This window comes from Protobothrops mucrosquamatus, unplaced genomic scaffold (assembly GCF_001527695.2).
Source record: "Protobothrops mucrosquamatus isolate PMUCROS unplaced genomic scaffold, P.Mucros_1.0 scaffold462, whole genome shotgun sequence".
Taxonomy (NCBI): Eukaryota; Metazoa; Chordata; class Lepidosauria; order Squamata; family Viperidae; genus Protobothrops; species Protobothrops mucrosquamatus.
In genome coordinates, this window is record NW_015386783.1 from 511,160 (window position 1) to 530,543 (window position 19,384).

The 19,384-nt window shown below is 47.9% G+C and overlaps 1 protein-coding gene across 1 annotated transcript in view; it reads left to right on the plus strand.

Annotated features, from left to right (window-relative positions):
* PURB (purine rich element binding protein B) overlaps positions 1 to 2,563 on the plus strand; it is a 4,941-nt gene extending 2,378 nt beyond the window's left edge. Inside the window, exon 3 of the mRNA XM_029284246.1 lies at positions 1,601 to 2,563. Coding sequence (XP_029140079.1) covers positions 1,601 to 2,563 — 963 coding nt within the window. The remainder of the gene's footprint in view (positions 1 to 1,600) is intronic.
* Positions 2,564 to 19,384: the final 16,821 nt, after the last annotated feature.

Genomic DNA, 19,384 nt, shown 5'->3' on the forward strand with positions numbered 1-19,384 from the left:
TCGTAAGTCGAGGACTTTCCCTGCCCGGGAGCGCCGCGCATGCGTGGTTCCGCCCCCTGCGCCGGCCGAGGCGTAGCTGGCAAGCGGCAGAGACGGAGCAGGCCGACCACCAGCTGGCCCAGCCCAAGGGAGGTAAGGCACCCGCCGGAAAAGGGGGAAAAAAATGGCGGACAAAAAAAATGGCGGACAAAAAAATGGCGGACAGCCTTGCTTGGCGACCCCCATGAAATGGTCGATCGACCCCAAATGGGGTCCCGACCCACAGGTTGAGAACCACTGCTCTAGCGGCTTTCCAGGGCCGGAACATCGCCCACCGCCGTTTCGGTTCCGCCAGGCTCTCCTCTCTCGCCCTTTGGTAAACCAGAGGCCAGGGCGGCATGTGGAGCAGGAAAAGGCGCACCCGGCAGCGGCTTCACTGGCCCCTGGGAAGCGATGCTTTTCAAGGGGGGGAGGCAGGATTTGAACTCGGCTCCTCGGGAGGCGCGGGCGGGGGAGGGAAGGCGGGCGCTCCAAGGCCCCGAGGCGGCTGCACACTTCGTGCCTCGGAGCAAGAGCCACGTTCCGCCTCGGCTGGAAGGACAGGGCGAGGATGTGCACGCCGCCCCGTTTGCAGCACGGAGCTCGCACCACTCGCCGGCCGTTCCTCACGTAGCCCCTCGGCTTCCCAGCGGCGCGCTCCAGCGCCCCCTTCCCCAGCTGGGATCGAGCACGGGCGGCACCGCTTCCCCACCTCAGCAGCAGCCCGGAGGAAGCCGCCTCCGCATCACGTCGGGAGGGCGTGCACACGTGTCTCACTCCCAGGGCAGGAAGCCCGTGCAAGGGACGCCTTGCACGCCTTCGAGTTTGCAGGGAGTCGCTCCCCGCTGCCTCTCCCTTCGGAAGGCCGGGCGACGGCTCCCCTCGCCCCCAGCTGGTTGGGAACCATGGGAGGTGTCGTCCAGAGCTAGGGAAGGGAAAGCGGCGCACGACCGCTCCTCAGTTTCCCCGCGAGGGAGGGGCCCGGGGGGAGGGGGAGAGAGAGAGAGAGAGGCGGCTGCGCGCGCATCCGAGGGCGAGCCAGGGCGCGCGAGCGCGCGTGAGGGTGAGAGGAACGGGCGCGGGGGGGGGGAAGCAGCGCGGCCTCGCCCTTGTCGCAGCGAAGCGGAAGGAGGGAGCGGGCGGAAGACGTCACCGCTCCGGAGGGCGGCCGGGCTCGCGCTCTCCCCTCCCTCCCTCCCTCCCTCCCGAACAGGGGAAGGAGAGAGGGCGGAGCTTAGTTCGGTGAGGGCGAGCTTCCGGCGCGGATCTAGCGCGCGCCCGCCCGCCCGCGCGCGCAGCAGCCAGGTGACTGCCGGAAATCGGGGTGGACGCGGCTTGAGGCGGCTGAGGCGGCGGCAGGGCAGAGCGCGACGCGAGCAGAAAGCGGCGCGCGCGCGCTTCCCCCTCCCCCCCCTCCCTGCCTCGAGCGCGCGTGCGCGTGCGTGCGTGCGTGCCTTCGTGCGAGCGCGTGGACGCGTGCGCCTGAGCGAGCGAGCGGCTGAGGGAGAGCGAGAGAGAGAGAGGAAGAGAGAGCGAGAGAGAGAGCCGGAGCGGGCGGACGGACGGACTGACNGGCTTCCAGGGCCACCGCGGCGGTGGCGGCGGCGGCGGCGGCGGCGGGGCCGGGCCGGGCCCGGAGCAGGAGACGCAGGAGCTGGCCTCGAAGCGGCTGGACATCCAGAACAAGCGCTTCTACCTGGACGTGAAGCAGAACGCCAAGGGGCGCTTCCTGAAGATCGCCGAGGTGGGCGCGGGGGGCTCCAAGAGCCGCCTGACGCTCTCCATGGCCGTGGCCGCCGAGTTCCGCGACTACTTGGGCGACTTCATCGAGCACTACGCGCAGCTGGGGCCCAGCAGCCCCGAGCAGCTGGCGCAGGCTTCCCCGGGCGGCGAGGAGGGCGGAGGCGGCGGGCCGCGCCGGGCGCTCAAGAGCGAGTTCCTGGTGCGGGAGAACCGCAAGTACTACCTGGACCTCAAGGAGAACCAGCGCGGCCGCTTCCTCCGCATCCGCCAGACCATCAACCGCGGCCCGGGCGGCGGCGGCGGCGCGGGCTTCCCCGGCGGCCCGCCCGGCCTGCAGAGCGGCCAGACCATCGCGCTGCCGGCCCAGGGCCTGATCGAGTTCCGCGACGCGCTGGCCAAGCTGATCGACGACTACGGCGCCGACGAGGACGAGCTGGGCGGCGGCGGCGGCGGGCCCGGCGGGGGCCCCGGAGGCGGCGGCGGCGGCCTGTACGGCGAGCTGCCCGAGGGCACCTCCATCACGGTGGACTCCAAGCGCTTCTTCTTCGACGTGGGCTGCAACAAGTACGGCGTCTTCCTGCGCGTCAGCGAGGTGAAGCCTTCCTACCGCAACGCCATCACCGTGCCCTACAAAGCCTGGGCCAAGTTCGGCGGCGCCTTCTGCCGCTACGCCGACGAGATGCGCGACATCCAGGAGCGCCAGCGGGACAAGCTCTACGACCGGCGCGCCGGACCGGCCGGGCCGGGCAGCGGCAGCGGCGCAGGGGACGACTCCGACGGGGACGATGTGGACGACGACTGAGCCCTCTCTCCGCTTCCTCCTCCCCGGATGACACCCCCCTTCCCTCCCCAGCCGCCGCCGCCGCCGCTCCACTGGGGAGGGGGTTGCTCTGGACCGGGGAGGGGGAAGACCCTCGGGGAGCGGATGGAAATGGGGCGAAACCTGATGCTACGTTTCCTTTCTCCTCGAGGAGAGGCAGAGAGCAACGCTTGGAGACGCCCTGCCTGCCCTGCCTCCACCCACCGCTTCTGGAGCAGCCTCCCCTCCCGAATTGCCTCTCGTTTTCCCACCCTGTCGTCGCCCCCCCCCCCAGGATACAGCATCTGTCCGTGACTTGGCCCAGCTTTAAGCTCCCCCCCCCCGGCTTGCCATTCTCCTCGCCCTGCCCTGTAGAGAGGAATCCCAGCGACCTCGGATAACCTCCGTCCTGGCCCAGAGTGAAGAAGAGGGGATCCTCTCCACCTTGACCTGCTTGAGCTTCCCAAGGCTTCTCATCGGCCCCAACGGCTGAAACGTGTGGTGTTTCCCCCCCTCCCACTTTTTTTTTTTAATTTATCGGAGGGGGGGGGAACGGGGAGAGAGAATTTCATCCGATCTCATCTCTCCCTTTTTCTCTCGGTGCCCTCTCCCCTCTCCTGCATTTTGAGACCCTGTTCCTCCTCCTTTTCCTCTGCTCTCAACACCAGCATTCTGGAGACTGCATGGCCACTGGGCACAGTTGGAAGGAAGAAGAGAAGCGATCCAAATCCAGCAGATCCAAATCCAGCAGCCTAACCGGGAAGTGTAAAAAAAAAAATCAAGGATCGTGATCCGTAGCCCAATATGAACGGGAAGGTTGAAGCCCAAGGCAGATAGATGGGAAAGTTGAAATGGTCCAGGAGGGAGGGAGGGAAGTGGGAGACAGGAAAGATGAGGGAAGCAACCCTGAGAAGGTTCAGAAAGATGGTTGGAGAGAGGATGGAGCCTATATCTGGACCAACGTCCAATGTTATTCTCCTCCTGAATTTTTACCCGTAAAGCTACAGGTGCCTGAACTGGAATAGATAACGAAATTATTCTAAAGTTGACAAGGTTCTAAAGGTCATAATGAGTTGTTTTTTTTTCCTCCTTAGGGGTGGGGTGGGGGTTTGCAAAGAGGCAGGTTCAAAAGAAAAAAAAAAGGCATAAAGCACAAGGAATGCAGAGTGGACTAGTTGCTGGTCACTAAAGTTCTTCCCCTTCTCTCCAAATAAGACGAAAGCGCAAAATGGCTTTAGGCTTTAGTAGGAAGTAAAAAAAATTGGAGCTGCCTTTCTCTGGGCTTTTAAAAAGAGGATCTACTCCAGTAAGGTGGAATCTGTTCTGTAACTCGGCAGCGCAAAAGCATTTAAATTGTAATTTGTTAAAAAGAAAAAAAGAATGTGAGGCTTCAACTCTTAAAAAAAAAAAAAAAGAAGAAGAGAGAGGGAAACTGAAAGCTGCTTTCACCGTGCAAATAAGTGGACATGTTCTATGAAAATAGACACCAAGAACCTCAGGTCCAGAAGTCCAGCATCTGTTGTTATTTTAACAAGGTTTTTTTTAACAGCAAGAAGAGAACACAATCCATTTCCTCAGTACCTCACATTATGTTAACAGCAATGGATTGTTCAGAGCAATCTCTGCCCTATGGGAGGTGCATAATCATCGCGAAAAAGGAGCAGGATCCAGCCAAGTTCTGTGACTATGAACACACCCTAGCAGCATTTTACCACCTTCAAATTTTACTATAGACTGGCTACTGCCTATTCGTCCAGTTGTCTTTCCCAAGTGGAGTTGGGCCTCCCCATCCAAAGAATTGCCTCATCTATATTTTAAATGGATTCTTACCTAAAATGATATTTTTTTAAACAAATGAAGTCAGTCCTATTCCCTCTAAAAAGTGTTTTAGCTACATTATATACTAGCAACTTTGAATTGAATGGAAATTGATACTGTTCATTGCAAAGTTTCGGGTATTGTCTGTGTGACATCTTTAGAGGCAGGTAAAACTTCCTCTACCCTCTTTTTAAATTGTGCATGCCTGTCCTTTATTTGAGCTGCCTTTTTAATTTATTGCATACCCACATTTACCTTATTTTGGCACTGCTCTTCTCTATACTGTCTTTGTTTTGTATTTATTAGAAAGCAAAGAGGCATATAAAAGGCATTTCCTCACTGGAATTTTTTTTCTAAAAAGAATTGGGCTTTGCTACAGTTATTATAAAACTCAGCAAATGTCAGATTAGTTTATCACAAACACGATTGTTTATTTTAAAAGCTGTTTCTTTATTCCATGTGTTCATGGTAGATCCTATATACTTGGGGGGGGGGACCCTTCTTTCCATTTTTCTCCGTCGCAAAGAACTTGTTTCCTGAATTGTAATGGGAGCAATAGTATTTCTTGATGTTTTAATTACATCCATATACTTGTACTGTATTTTGTACTCTCCGAGGCAGCTGTTTTCAATAATGTCCTGCTGTATTTACCTATGTATATTTTTTTGTTCTATTGTATTTAGTTCTTTGCTGCGGAGAACAATATTCACCCACAAAAAAATTCAGCGTACAAGGATTGTAGCCTGGGTAGGAACTGCAGAAAACTCTGCTTAACTAATGAGACTTAAAAGGCAGCAATGAAAATGGAGGCTGCAGATGCTTAATAACTATTGCTGTAACTCTTCACTCAATTTAAAACAGTGTATAATACTTGTATAGACCAACATTTTTGTTGCGTTAGTGGTAATCGATTCCCTCCCCTCCCCTCTTTTTATTTTGTTTTGTTTTGTTGCTCAGCTGCCATGAGCCAGTTCTTGCAAAGATGCAGTACTTCTCCTTTTCAGGAGAACCTTTGGGGGTTTTTTGGGGGGGGGGCTGAATTGTTGTAGTAACTAGCCTTACCTTTGTATTACATGGTAGTGACAGGATGTTGACTGTCCCTGGCCAGGGGCTATATAAGCTATAATTAGCTGCCCAAAAGTATGTGGAAGCGGACAGAAGCATATCAGTTGTTTAGCAAGGAGCATTGCCATATATGGTGTTGCCTTTGGCAACCAGGAAGAGGCTCCTGTAGTCATTGTAGACCAACTAAACTGATATTGAGTACACCAAGTGATTCATGACCCTCCTTCAAGGTGTGTAGTTAGGGTGACAGTGCAAGATGTCAGTAGGATACTAAGGTGTTGGGCCTGCTTGTGCTCACGTATAAGCTATAGGTGTTTTAACTATTCCACAAATATTGAGGCTATCATGCTACGTTGGGTCAATGCCCAAGATTCTTTCTAGAGAGAAATGAATTCTGGTGCCACAAGCCTCTCTTAGATGCAGCGTATTTCAGTGAGGAAACCATTCCTTATGCTTGTTGGAGAACGGGGAAACTTGCCTGAAATCTATCTATCTATATCTATATATTACCTTTCCCCATGTAGAACTTAAAATTTCTGGGCTTAAACAACAGCGGAGGCTGCAGATACTTTTCTGATTAATTTGGAAGCATGAATTGGCCTCTGCTGGAGAGGGCGTCTCCATTGCTTACGGCAAAGCATTAGAAATCTCTGCCTTCCCGGCTGCTACCACAATTTTGCACAAACCATATCTGAACGTATGCATCCTGCTCTAAGTCTGATAGTTCGTCCCCGTGACCGGTTTCTGCAGACTGCAAACGGGCACACCTGCGTGTCTGTTTGGATAAGCTACTGCTCACGCGAGGACACCACATTTTCAACCACATTAGGAAAACCCATTACCCTGGATCCAATCCAACACGAGTGAACTTTAGTATTCCTGCTATACTCCTGTGCTTTAAATGTCCATTTGAGTAATGAAAAGCTTCTCTATTCTTGGTGCTGCAGTTAACTCATATCGATCTCTTTCCTGCAGCGGTGTTTGTTGACCGTGTGTCGGTGCATTTTTGCAAGCTTCCATATCCTGCATGCCTACGATTAAACAGCTTGAACCCAGTGAAGTTGGGGGGTGAGCTGTGAAAGGTTAGGTGTGTTGTTTTAGGTGGCTTGTGGATCGCATTGTCATCTTTACCTGTAGATTTTTGTAGAGGGGGGGGAGAAATGGGTCACCTCTGTATCTGGCATTTCTAGGTGTTGCCCTTAGAATGGTGCATCTGCTGTACAAACAAAATGTAAATCTTGTATAGCACCAAAAATTGTAAATACGCGAGACATACAGGTATAAACGCCCGTAGCTTTAGCTCACACCTAGTTATGGGCCGTGTTCCTATTTCCATAGCTATCTGCTTCAGAGTGATTGCAGGCCTAACAGAGGAGGCTGAGTCTTCTTTTTTTTTTTTTTTGTCCTCAAAGAGAAAGCAATTCCCGTTGCTTACCCTGAAATCCTCTTTGCACAAATCACAGATTATTTTTTTTTAGTAAGATTTTAGCTTCTGCTTTAGTGTCTCTAAAATAACGACTTAACGATCCTGTCCTTGCTTGTACTTTTTCAGGATAATGGGCGCAAGAGGCAGGTTCCAATAAGCCCCCCTCATATTGAGTGGTCCCTTTGTTGACTGCACACTTCGGGTATTGGAATGGCTGAAGATGGTTTTTGATTTACTCCCGTCGTTGGTTTTGTTTTTTTAAAAAAAAGTGTAATATATTTGACTCTACAAGACATCTCAAAAGTGACTAACTCAGGCTACTTTTCTCGTGTGAGGGTGGCAATTTTATGATTTTGGTAGAAAATTGTTCGTTGCATAAACATGCTTGGACATCTCAAAGTTTTAATAGAAAGATGATGGTACTTGATCTGATGCACAATTTAATCTCTCAGCAGATATTCACTTTTTTGTTTTTGTTTTTTTTTAAAAAAATGTGGCCTTGACTCTTCAAAGGAGGAAAGAGAAACTTGCTTTCCCCTATATGTAAGTGGCACTTTTTGGGGCTTCAAAACTATTCTGATTCTTCAAGTTCTTCGTAGACATGAGATTGATAATGCTTCCTTTTATAAGCAAGTGAACTGGTCAATGTATTGAAATATGTTTGCTATGAATTTAGTTTTATAAAGGAACAAGAATGCCTGAGGCTAAATATCTAAAACCTAAAGGACCATTATGCTCTTTTTAATAGCAGTAATCACAGTTATTTCTGAAGAAATGCAGTGTAGATAATTTTAGTTTCACCGAGCACAATCCTGCAGGCACAGCTACATTACAGACTTAATGGGTTTGTGTCAGATGCTTGTAATTTTTGTAGTGTATCTGGGGATAGTTTGATAGGGATGCTTCCAGATATCTAGTACCCTTCTCAAATTAAAAATTGCAGAAAGAAGACAGAGCAATCAGGTTTACTGTGCAGTGATATTCTGCAGATGGACGTTTCCCAATGAGTACAAATACCAAGCAGTGAGAGGTATATTTCTTGATTCTTTGTTCACTCGAATGAACAATCTGTGGTGTAAATACATAATCTTCACGGTCGCTTGATCTGAAATATAATCTGTGGTAGTCTGATTCCAGGTGTGTGAGAGGTTATTAGAAGTCATGCCTCTTGTCAGTATTTGCTGATTATGATAGCTTTTAGTGTCATCAAAATTGCAATAGTTAAATGTTGTGCTTGAGCATTCACTGGAGCATTTTGATTGAGGAAATTTTTCTTCAATTTGCATAGATGGAAAGATTTAATAGATAATGACTACAGATGACAGAAAAGTCTAGTTGAAGTGAAATAATTCGTATCCCCCCCCCCCCTTTTGCAGGTTCCAAGAAACTTCAGCTTTTGCACTTTGTAGCTTTTATGGCCATTAGTGATTAAACACACACACACACACAACAAGATTTTGTTTTGTTTTGGAGATAATGTGACATTGAGGAGTGGAACGTAGCCAAATCTAATAGCTGTCTCCTGCAGGATTAAAAGAAATTTTAATAGCTGAAGCAAACATTCAAACATCAGGATGTAACCATGGATGGATTACTACCTCTTGTATCTGTAAAATCACGGTTATCTGCAATGGTGCTAGACTTAATTTCACCTTAAATATACTTACATTGCTTCTCTGTTGTAATGTATAGTAGATTTGGTTTTTTCATTCTGAAATTCCCTATTATGGTCTAGACATTAAAACAACTACCATGTAGAGTTGTAAAAAAAGAGAATAGTAACCAAATGGCGCTACACAATGGAACAGCTACTTTTTATTAGTTTGAGCTAGACTGGATTTTTCAGAAAGTGACGTGTCTACAGCTCGTAGCACAGAGGAATTCTAGTTTGTCAAGAGAAAGGGCCTAAAATTATGCTCCACGCCTATAATTTCACTGAATGCAATGAAAGATTTCTGGCCCCTGATTTTCAACATAAAATTCTATGATTGTGGAATTTAAACCCAACTACATTTATTAATTTGTGTCTAATTTTGGAAATGTGAATAAAATGACAGACTCTGTAGGAGTAGGATTCCGACCAATGGGATTTCTCCCAATGGCAGTTCCACCCTTGCTTATCTTTCACACTTTTTATTGGAGGTTTTCTAATGAGAAGCATTAGTCTGCCAACATGTTTACTTAAATAAGGAATATTCATGGATTTACATAGGATGAAAGTGTTTCTTTTGCTACTCTTCTTTGCTTCTATCCCTCCATTTTAAAATTTGACAAGAAGATAGTGCTCTACTAACAAATGCCAACAACATTTTTAATCTCTGAAATTCGGCATAAGGAAGATTTAGTGTGCTTTGTCAAAGCCATTTGTAAAATGCTGCTATGTAGCCTTAATATTGTAATGTATTGTGTGTGTATATATATGTACATATACACTTAAATACAAAGTAAGTGGCCCACAGCTAAGAAGCAGAAGTTTGTGGTTTGTTGAAGCTGGTTCCTGCTTTGTGTAGCCAAGACAGATTGTATTTAAAACTTGCAGAAAGAAAATAATTTAAAACAGCAGTCGCTGCTCATCATTTTAACCTAGGCAAATGTCAAAGGCCAAATATTTAATTTCTTGCCCTGTTTTTTTTTTCTGTGTTGAAAAGCCTTCTAGTTAGAAAATCCCCACATTTGAATTTAAGTGGGATTTACAAGCAGAAAACAGCTTAAAATTCTTCTTGTTTTCCCCCTCGTGAAAATTGGAAGTTATTGGCCCATTATGTTTCAATTTAAGATGCTGTGCCAGGTGGGTTCCTGGGTGATCTGGCTTGTGCAGAATCTCTGAATAGTTGAACCCGGCCACTGTTTATAAGAGAAGGCAGAACTTTGGTAGACCTAATCACCTATTAATGAAGCTACGGTGAGCTTTTTTCCTTTGGCACGTTGATCTTGCAAGTATAACTGAATAACCCCACTTCTGGTACCTGGCACAGGCTAGTGTGTTGTTGCTGAAAGTAGAGGCTCATCGCTCCTGCTTTCCATAAAGGTTAGCAGAAAGATGAGTCTTAACACTCCTGCAAAAGGAGGGTTTTCTAACGGATCATCTGTGGATCTGGGGCTTCTCAGAGCTTAACAAGTATGCTAGACAAAGCTAAGAACCCATCAGCTCTCCGTGAGAAAGCTTTGCAGTGCCATCGGTTCTTCAGCTGATGCACAAGCCAGGAGGAGCCCACCCTGGAATTGGTTCTCCCAGGTTGAAACATATCAAAATCAAGTGAGCTTTGAGCAGCGGCTGTTCTTGTGGTGAGAAGTTTATTCTTGCTAACGTTACATTGCCAGGCCTTGAACTGCTGGCAGTCTTCCATGTTCTCCCAAGACCCACTGGAACAAGGGCTTTAGTTCTGATTTTGGAAATCCTGCTCTTTTTTTGCAACTAAGTTGAACAAACATTTGCACAGCGGGTAGAATTTGCAAGCACACGTTCTGTATTGGAAAGATACGAGTCTTTTTCCAAGGAAGGGGCTAATAATCAACTCATCCAAAGTTCGGTTCTTTGTAATAACTGAAACTCTCGCTAAGTCAGTGTTTCTCGACCTTGACCATTTTAAGGCATGTGGACTTCAACTCCCAGAATTCCACAGCCAGCAATGCTGGCTGTGGAATTCTGGGAGTTGAAGTCCTCATGCCTTAAAATGGTCAAGGTTGAGAAACACTGCGCTAAGTGTTCTGCTAGTGGGTTTCTCTAAACTAAAGTCAGGATGATGAAACAAAAAAAAAAATGGCAAAGTTATGGGGAATCAGTACAGCCAGGGAGTGAAAATTGGCTGGGCTGAATGTATAATATCAGAAAGTAAGCAAATAATTTAGTTTGATGTGGCATTAACAAAAACTCGTGCAAGTGATAATTGATCATCTAAAGATGTAATCAGCCAACCCATTTGTAAATATACACCTTTGTACATTGTATACATAGAAACAGATGTCTGTGTACACATACACATACACATGTATGTACATGTGTACACATGTATGTACGTACCTGTGTATGTATTTGTAAAATTGTTTCTCTGCTAGATGCAAAAGTAGCTCTATAAATACATAAATTCTAGAAATTTGTAGTAATATAGGACTGATTTCAGGAATATCTGCTGAGAGACCAAAAAGTTCACTTTTAAGTACCTTAATTAAAAAAAAAAATAAAGTTTATTCCTCGTTTATTTTTTTATTAAAATTTAAATGCACTTTAACTGGCAACCTACATATGCAGACCTAGCTGCATGGTGCAGTTTCAGACTTGGAAATGTTGTATAAAAGTGCAGCACCCATTGAAAAGATCTATTCCTTTCTCACCTGCCAATCAGAGCGCTGGAAATGAGTTAAAATCCGCAGGGTCAAGAGCTGCCTGTTATCTTGCTGCCCATTGGCTGAAGCTTAGATTCTGATTTCCTGGGGGTGGGGGGGGCGGGGGGGCTAGCAGGACTGCTTTTTAAAGAGGCTGTTGTCAAATAGGCAGGTCCTGGATTTACCACTAGCTAACTAGCAAAGAAGAAGAAGAAGAAGAAGAAAAAGAGAAAGTCCACATGACCTGAATAATTCCTCATGCTAGTTGAGCACTCCTTAAAATAGCAGGTTTTTGCAAATGGAGTTTTACAGTCTATATTTAAAAATTGTATGTTTGTAACAAATAAAAAGTATGCGGAAAAGTGAATGAACCATCCTGGATAGTCTGCTTGTGTGGTTTTTTTTTTGTTTTTAAATGCTGCGGGGTTAAGATTTCAGACTGGAGGGACTGTGTATAACCAACATACAGGGGAATTGTGTGTGTGTGAAGCTGTGTTGGGACTTTTGCAAGTGGAATTACCGCAAGGTGAAACGTTACTTGTTGGAGCAGGTTTGGAGGAAAAAAAAAAAAATCCAAGGGGGCAAGGTAACCAAATGCAGGAGGGCTCTCGCAAAGGTTGTGCAAGGTGACTGCAAAGGAACCCAGCGTGTGAAATTGCTGCCAGCAAGTCCTGAATTACAACTTTTATGGGGTGGGGGTGAGTTCTATTGAAATTTTCATTGTGTTTCTGGATTGGTTAGTGCTGCCTTTTTCTGTGGATTTATTCCATGCTGATTGAGGGTTTTTAGTGTTGTCCCAGCAGGCCCGGAGAAGGCCAGCAACACTGTCTTATTCATTTGTGACCAGTGAGTAATAGTTGCACCACAGATTGGCTTTGCGTGTGCTAAGTGATGGTTTATTGACTCAAGCCAAGTTCTAGTCGCACACGATGCTTCGCCATGAGCCAGGCCTACCTTCCACAGCCAGCTGGGGAATTCTGGGTGCTGAAGTCCACAGATCTTCAGGCTGCCGAGGTTGAGAAACTCTGCAACAAAGCAGACTCCAGTCTTAGGAATAAGTACTAAGTCATAATTTTATAGAGGAAACGGAGGCTGAGAAAGAAGCTCGTTTCCAGTCCACCCAAGGACTGTTGGCTTGGAATTTGAAAGCAAATTTTTTTTATAGAAATAATTGGTCTGCCAAAGCACATCATGCCTTGCTTTAAAAAGTAGTCACCCTCAAGGCTTAACTCTGCTCTTATTCAGTACAGAGATAGTTTGCCACTGTCTTCTTCCAAAGAAGCTTCTTGTGACTTCCAGCCTTTTGAACTTTTGGTGCTTTGAGCCTATTTGACTTTTTCAAAATTAGCTAAGTTAGCCTGGTTTTATCATCATGGAACTGCACGTACCGGCACTGGTACTAGGGAGAGCTATCTCCCAAATTGCTGTTTTTGTCATTTCCATTACTGTACAAAATTTTGTAACGGCCAATATTACAGGCCGGAGTAATCAGAATAGCTTATTGGTTAGGTTTTGGTTTGATTTTGTTTTACAAAAACATCCAACTGTTAAGGTAGGCAGAAGGTCTGTTGGATATGCTCACTGCCTTGAGTTATTTGTATAAATAATAAAGGCAGGATACAAATAAATAATTAAAAATAATGCAAGCAGGTAGAACATTGCAAATTTACAGAGTTGTACTTGGCAATTTGGAGAATGATTAACCAATTTAATTATTCTTTATTTGAAAATGCGCTGAATAAAGGAAATACGCCCCAGAAATATTTGCATCTCACAGTTTACAGTCATTATATTTGTCTATTCCTAGAAGTCACTCAGCCTATGGGTTGGTTATGAGTCCTAATCAAATTCCTGCCCCTTATTTCTACCCAGGATTGTACAATGCAGGGGTACAAAAATATACTGTGCAATATTGGGTACAGAATTCACCTGGTGATTTATTTTAAAAAGCAAAGAGAAGTTTCTATTCCACGTGACTGCAAATATTTATTTATGAAATGCATAACCAATCTTTTATTCAAGGAGCTCAACATAGCCTACTTACTATTCCTTTTGTCATATTTCCCCCTTTGGACTCAAAATAGAGTGAGCTTAACAAGGGAGGCAGGTAAAAAAATTATAGTTACAGGAGGGAGGGCTGTTTTCAGAAGTCATGGGACCCTACTTTACAATTTTAGCAAATGGACTTCTCTCTCTCTCTCTCTCTCTCTCTCTCCCCCCCCCCCAACATGTTTTACAGAGGTACCATTATGGGTTACAACAAAGCGCAGGCACTTCGGGGTAAGCCGCCTTCAGCTTACGGAAGAAATGTGTGATATAAATCTAACAATATAAAAGATAACACTGGAGAAGAAAGTGCACAGAACGGTGTGTGCAAAAATGCTGGAAACAACCAACTTAAGTCTGCTTGCATATCATGGTATTATCCCTACAGATACATCAGCCTTATGATGGGATGGTAACAACCAAGTTTTGTTTCTCTGTGCAGTAAGCACTGCCCCAACCCTTGCTGATCAAATGTTGTACGTGGAATATTGGGCCCAAATAAATACTCTGCAAAAGGTTTCCATGTACTAGGTTGCAGCTTATTCAGCTCAGGTTACAGCACTTGATACCTGTTGATTTACCAGATACCTGCTAAAACGCCTGGCTGGCAAACTGCTGGTAGGTGTAAAGGCAAACCTTTGTGAGTAGGGGAGTTTGGGGTGTATTCTATAAGAGAAAAGAAATCAATTGAATCCTTTGTCACTCCAAAAGCTTGAGTAGCGCATTGGTTTTGCAGAGGTTCTCTACTGAGAACCTCCATTGATTTAAGCCAGTTTTTTTTTTCAATCTCTGCCCCATTTCTATTCTGCAGCCTTGCTTCCTCTTCCGCTAAAATTTGCTGATTTGAGTTCATCGTCCAAGTATTCCACTTTCTGATGATGAAATCAGCCCAAAGAGACAAGACGACAAACCAGAGTTAGCAATTTTATTTTAAAAGGAAGCGGGGGAAGTTTACGAGAACTGGTGGAATAAAAGGATTCTTTTCTGGGCAATAATTTTTTTTTTTCATTTTCTCCTGTCTGCATCATCTGATCGTATATAATCGACTCAGATTGTGGCTCCTCGTTCTTAGGAAAATGTCCACCTACCAAGTTGTCAAAAGGCAAATTGCATTAAGAAGGAAATTAAAAACAAAGCTATTAGGAGAACACAACTTGGGAGCGCTGGGTTCAATTCTGGCCACCACACCTTCAAAAGAATATTTTAGAACTAGAAAAATTGCAAAAGGAGAAGAAAAAGACTGGAAGACTAGAGGAAAAACCACAGCAGTTGAGGCTTTTAAGCTTGGAAAGCTTCTGATTCAGAGGGTTGTGAGAATACAGACTCTTTGAGTGTTGCTGTGCGAACCCAGGCAATTAGCCTAATGGAATAAACACATGGTTAAATTAAACAGCTATAAACTGGATTGTGCAAACCCAAGTCTGCATTAGACAGCCAGACAGCCAGGACTAAAGATCCTGGATTCGAGTGGTAGGTGAACAAACTATGATTTAGTAAAAACATGGGAACGAGATTCCTGCGGCTGTTGGTATGCTGATCCCCAAATGGTATTTAACAAACCACAATAGCTGCGATCACATAACAGGGTAAACTAAAGCGATGCCCATTATGGTCTCACATCCTGGTCTGCAGGACACCGAATAGGTGAACAAACTATGATTTAGTAAAACCATGTGCACGAGATGCCTGCGGCCGTTGGCATGCTCATCCCCCAACGGTATTTAACAAAGCACAACAGCGGCGGATCACATAACAGGGTAAAACTAAAGCGGTGCCCATTATGGTCTCACATCCTGGTCTGCAGGACCCAAGAATGCTAAGACGCAGATCGGCTGGCCTCTCTTGGAGCTATTGTGGTTTGGTAAATGACAGCTGAGAGGTTTAAGAGAGGGTTGCAAACTGCAGCCTGCGCCCAGCTAGAGAGACCGAGAGCCCCTCGGTCCCATCCAGCAAGACAGAAAGAGTGGGGGGGGGGTTTCCATACTAAAAACACGGGGGACCGAAAAGCCGCAGCTGGCTGGATTCACACAACACATTGACCCCCCCCCACCCCCACCCCTGGGGCGAATCGGGGCGCGCTTCCTGGCGGATCAGCCTGCACAGGGCAGGTGCGCAGCCTGTCTTGCGGGCGGAGGAGGAGGAAGAAGAAGAGGAGGGGGCGCTGCAGACCCGGCAAGCTGGACACTCGGGGCGGCGGTTCACAAGAGGACGGGGAGGGGGGGGACCGCCGCTCCCATGCCCAGCCCGCGGGGGCGCGCATCGGCCACGGCGCTGGAGCCTTGCGCACTGCGGGCGGCGCTCTCCCTCTCTCCCCCCCCCCGCCCGCCCGCAAAGGACACACACGCAGGCAGGGCGGCGCTCATCCGGCCGCGGGAGCGCGGTGGGCTCGCCCCCTCCCCCTCCGCCCCAGGCCCGCCCCCCGCCTTACCTCAGATGAACCCTCGGCGGGTGCTTGTTCTCGGCCACGGATCGATAAGCCGGGCGGCGCGCCAGGCATGCGCACTTCTGCCCGGGACCGCCGAGGAGGGCAGGGGGAAGCGCTGGGCAGGCGCTTGCTGCGGGGGCACTTCGCCGCCGCGTTCCCACGATCCGTTCGCCCCCCCCCCCCGCTTCGAAGGCCGAAGTGCCGAGGGGCTGCCCGGGCCTTTCCGGCGGAGAGAAGCTGGGCGGACAGGAGGCTGGGCCCGGCTAAGCCAAGATGAAGCCAAGGTTTAATCGTGGCTTAGAGCCCAGGGTGGCCCGTGCTAAATACCCTAACCCCGGGAGAACAGAATATCGCCTGGTGTTCACCAGGTTGCGGTTTACCTGCGCCAACCCGCGTTCTAGCCTGATTTGGCCGCCGTCTTCTCACGACACGCTGGCCTGACTCGCAGGGGTAGGCAACCTTGGCTCTTTTAGGACTCGTGGACTTCAACTCCCAGAATTCCTGAGCCAGCGCAGCTGGCTCAGGAATTCTGGGAGTTGAAGTCCACGAGTCCTAAAAGAGCCAAGGTTGCCTACCCCTGGGTTAGGGTCCCCGGAGAGCCCGGAGCCCCGCAGGCTTCCTGCATCTCGGGTTAGAGATGATGGAAGCGGCCTTCCCAGGCCCCTTAAGGAGGGTCGGGGCAAACCCTGACACTCTAGAACGTCAGAAAGCTTCGGGGGCTTCAGGGCTGGGGGAGGAGGGCGAGAGAAAGGGCTCCTTCCCTCCCTCCTTCTCTCTCCCCCCCCCTTGCAAGAGCCTTCCCCTCCCCCGGTGTCAGCCGGCAATTGCGGACGTGCAGAAGCGGGGCGCGGGGACGAACGAGCGGGCCGGTGGCTGCTCCCACCCGCGAAGGAGCCGAGCGCACCACGCAGCCGCCGCCGCCGCCGCCGGGACACTCGGCGCGCACGTAAGACCCGCCGCCGGGTTGCGAGCTGCCGCGACGGAGGGGGCTGCAGCAGTGACGCCCCTCCGAGCCGCCGGGCTCACCGGGGGGGGCACTTCCCTCCTGGCCAAGGCGATGGGAAAACGAGGAAGCGCGCGCCTTGGCTTGCCAAATGGAGCTTCCCCTTCTCGGGGCAGTCTACCTGCGAGACTGGGGAGAAGCCGTGGCAAAGCAAGAGATACAGGAACAGCACCCTAGGTAGAGAGTGCTAGCCTAGGCTGGCACGCTCTGGTTACCCACAGTGAATTGAGTTGTTATGGTTTACTTAACGGGGCCTGGGGCAAATTGTAGCTCTTGGCTGAGGGAGACAGGGTAGTAGTAGGCCAGGGGCAGGATCGGGACCTGGGAGACTGTGAGCAGCCTCACAATCCCACCTCGCAGGATTGTCGTGCAAAAGGAGGAAGGAGTGTTATGCACGCGGCCCTGAGTTGTATAAATAAAGGCAGGATAGAAATCTTAATATTTAGATAGTATAGGTCAGGCATGTCAAACTGCCGGCCCACAGACCTGATGCGTCACGGTGAAACCGCGCCCACCCCATTGCCGGCAATGGGGGAAAAGCCCCGATACGATGCGCGGCGTCACGTGACGTCGCGAGTTTGACACGCCTGGTATAGGTAGCCCTTGACTTAACCACCATAATTGAGCCCAACATTTCTATTGTTAAGTGAAACATTTGATAAGTGAGTTTTGCCATATTTTACGACTTTTCTTGCCACAGTTGTTAAGTGAATCAATGAAACTGTTAGTAACCTGGTTGTTAAGTGAGTCTTAACAAGAGTCATAAATATGAGTCAATTTCCAAGCCTCTGAACTTTGATCACGTGTCCATTGAGGACGCTGCAACGGTCATAAGTGTGAAAAAACTTGTCATAAGTCACTTTTTTCAGTGCGGTCGTAACTTGGAACGGTCACTAAGTTGAGGACTACCTGTAAGTGCTTCTCGAGGGCTCTGAAATTATCTCCCCATCTTTTTCAGTAAAAGGGGTAGCTTTGCACGCGAGAAGCTTGTGAGAAAGCTCTGTGTCGATTCAGACAGCCTAACATTCCTGCATGAAAATACACCTTGGAGTTAAAGGGGCGCGATCCAGCCCTGAGCAGCCTCCAGCCCTTTTTCTCACATATTTCCTTCCTGTCACTCAGCTCCATTGTAGCTTTACCATTGTAACTTTGAGCGATCATTAAATGAGCTGTTGTAAGTCAAGAACTACCTCTACATAGCAACTGGAATTACACATTATATGAGGGTGAAAATATGGTGGTCCAATTAGTGGCTGAGGCCAGCCCGCCACAAGGAAAACCAAATGCCTAATTAATGAAAACAGGTCACCATCTTATCCTGGCACATCTTTAATCAAACCTTTATCCAAACTCAAGACAAGCACCATCTGGATTTCTAGAAGCAGGAATGTGAAACCACACTTCAAATCCAATTAGCGTAATAACACTAACCACAGTGGCTGCGATCATGTAAGAAGCTAGCTGGAACCAAGCAATTCACCCTGCCTGCTTCTTACGTGATTGATTACATACCTTCAAGTCTCATGGTGACCGCATAGATAGATTTTCTCAATGACAGTCTGCCCTTAACCTGGTCCTTCAGCTCTTCCAAGGGTGCACCCCTCCCCACAGTAAGAAAGCCCCTTTCTGCTGGCTATCCTTTTCCCTTTCCTCCACTTTTCCCGGCATCAGAGCCTTCTCTTGAGAGCTGGGTCTTCACATACGGTGTCCAGAGTAGGATAATTTGAGCCTAGCCATTTGTTTTGCAGGATCCCATCCGGCTCAGTGACCAGGAGGTTAAGTCTTCCGAGCTGGGCCACGTTCTGGTGGAGAGAAGTTCCCCAAGGATGAGTCCAGTCCGAGTCTGAAAGCTCGGAAGACTAAATCTTTGGTCCTGGTGACCGGCCAAGGTTGGATCCTGCAACTGTAACCTGGGACACGTATATTTGCCTTTATTTGCTAGCCGTTGGTGCCTGGAGTGAGAACTCGGGTTAGTTTGGTCAATGAGCCACTGGTTTGTTTTCTGGGCTGCCCATAATATTCTCTGGAGTCTTCTCCAAAGTTTAAAGGTGTCCATACTCTTTCTCTCCTGCTGGCTGGCATAGCTGGCTGAGGAATTCTGGGAGCTGAAGTCCACAAGTCTTAAAGTTGTCAAGGCTGCAGACCCCCTGCTCTATAGACCCATTCCTCTCTTAATATTAGTAACATTATTAGTAATATTAATAATATTATAGTTATAGCGCTATCTTGATTGTAAGATTACATTAACAGAGTCTTGCAGGTTTGAAAGTACAGTATTTCTCTCTTCTTCTTCTTTTACTCTCCGGAAAACTAACGGGAGTCCCTTGAGGGATGTTTTTTATACCTCTTCTTAAAACTGCTAAATTTGAGGAAACCCTGGGCCAGCATGTCCTACAGATCCAGAATGTATAATTAGTTCACGGTTCCTGGTCATGCATATTCAGAAAATCAGGTTCACTGGGCAAAACCATGGTTATTTTAACCACTGGCTCAGTATGTTGTATGTCAATATAGCCCATTATGTGATGTATTTTGTTTCCTGCAGCTCTAAGAGGCTAAAATTGCTTTTCTACTAGGAAATGTCATTGAAAGCAACCGAAATCAAATACTCTAGCAACTTTTTTAAAGCAGAAGTGGAAGACAATCAGTACAGAGAAAGCTAACGCTCAGAACGCACCCTGAGTCCCTGTTCCCTTGTGCAATGTTACTCGTTTCTCA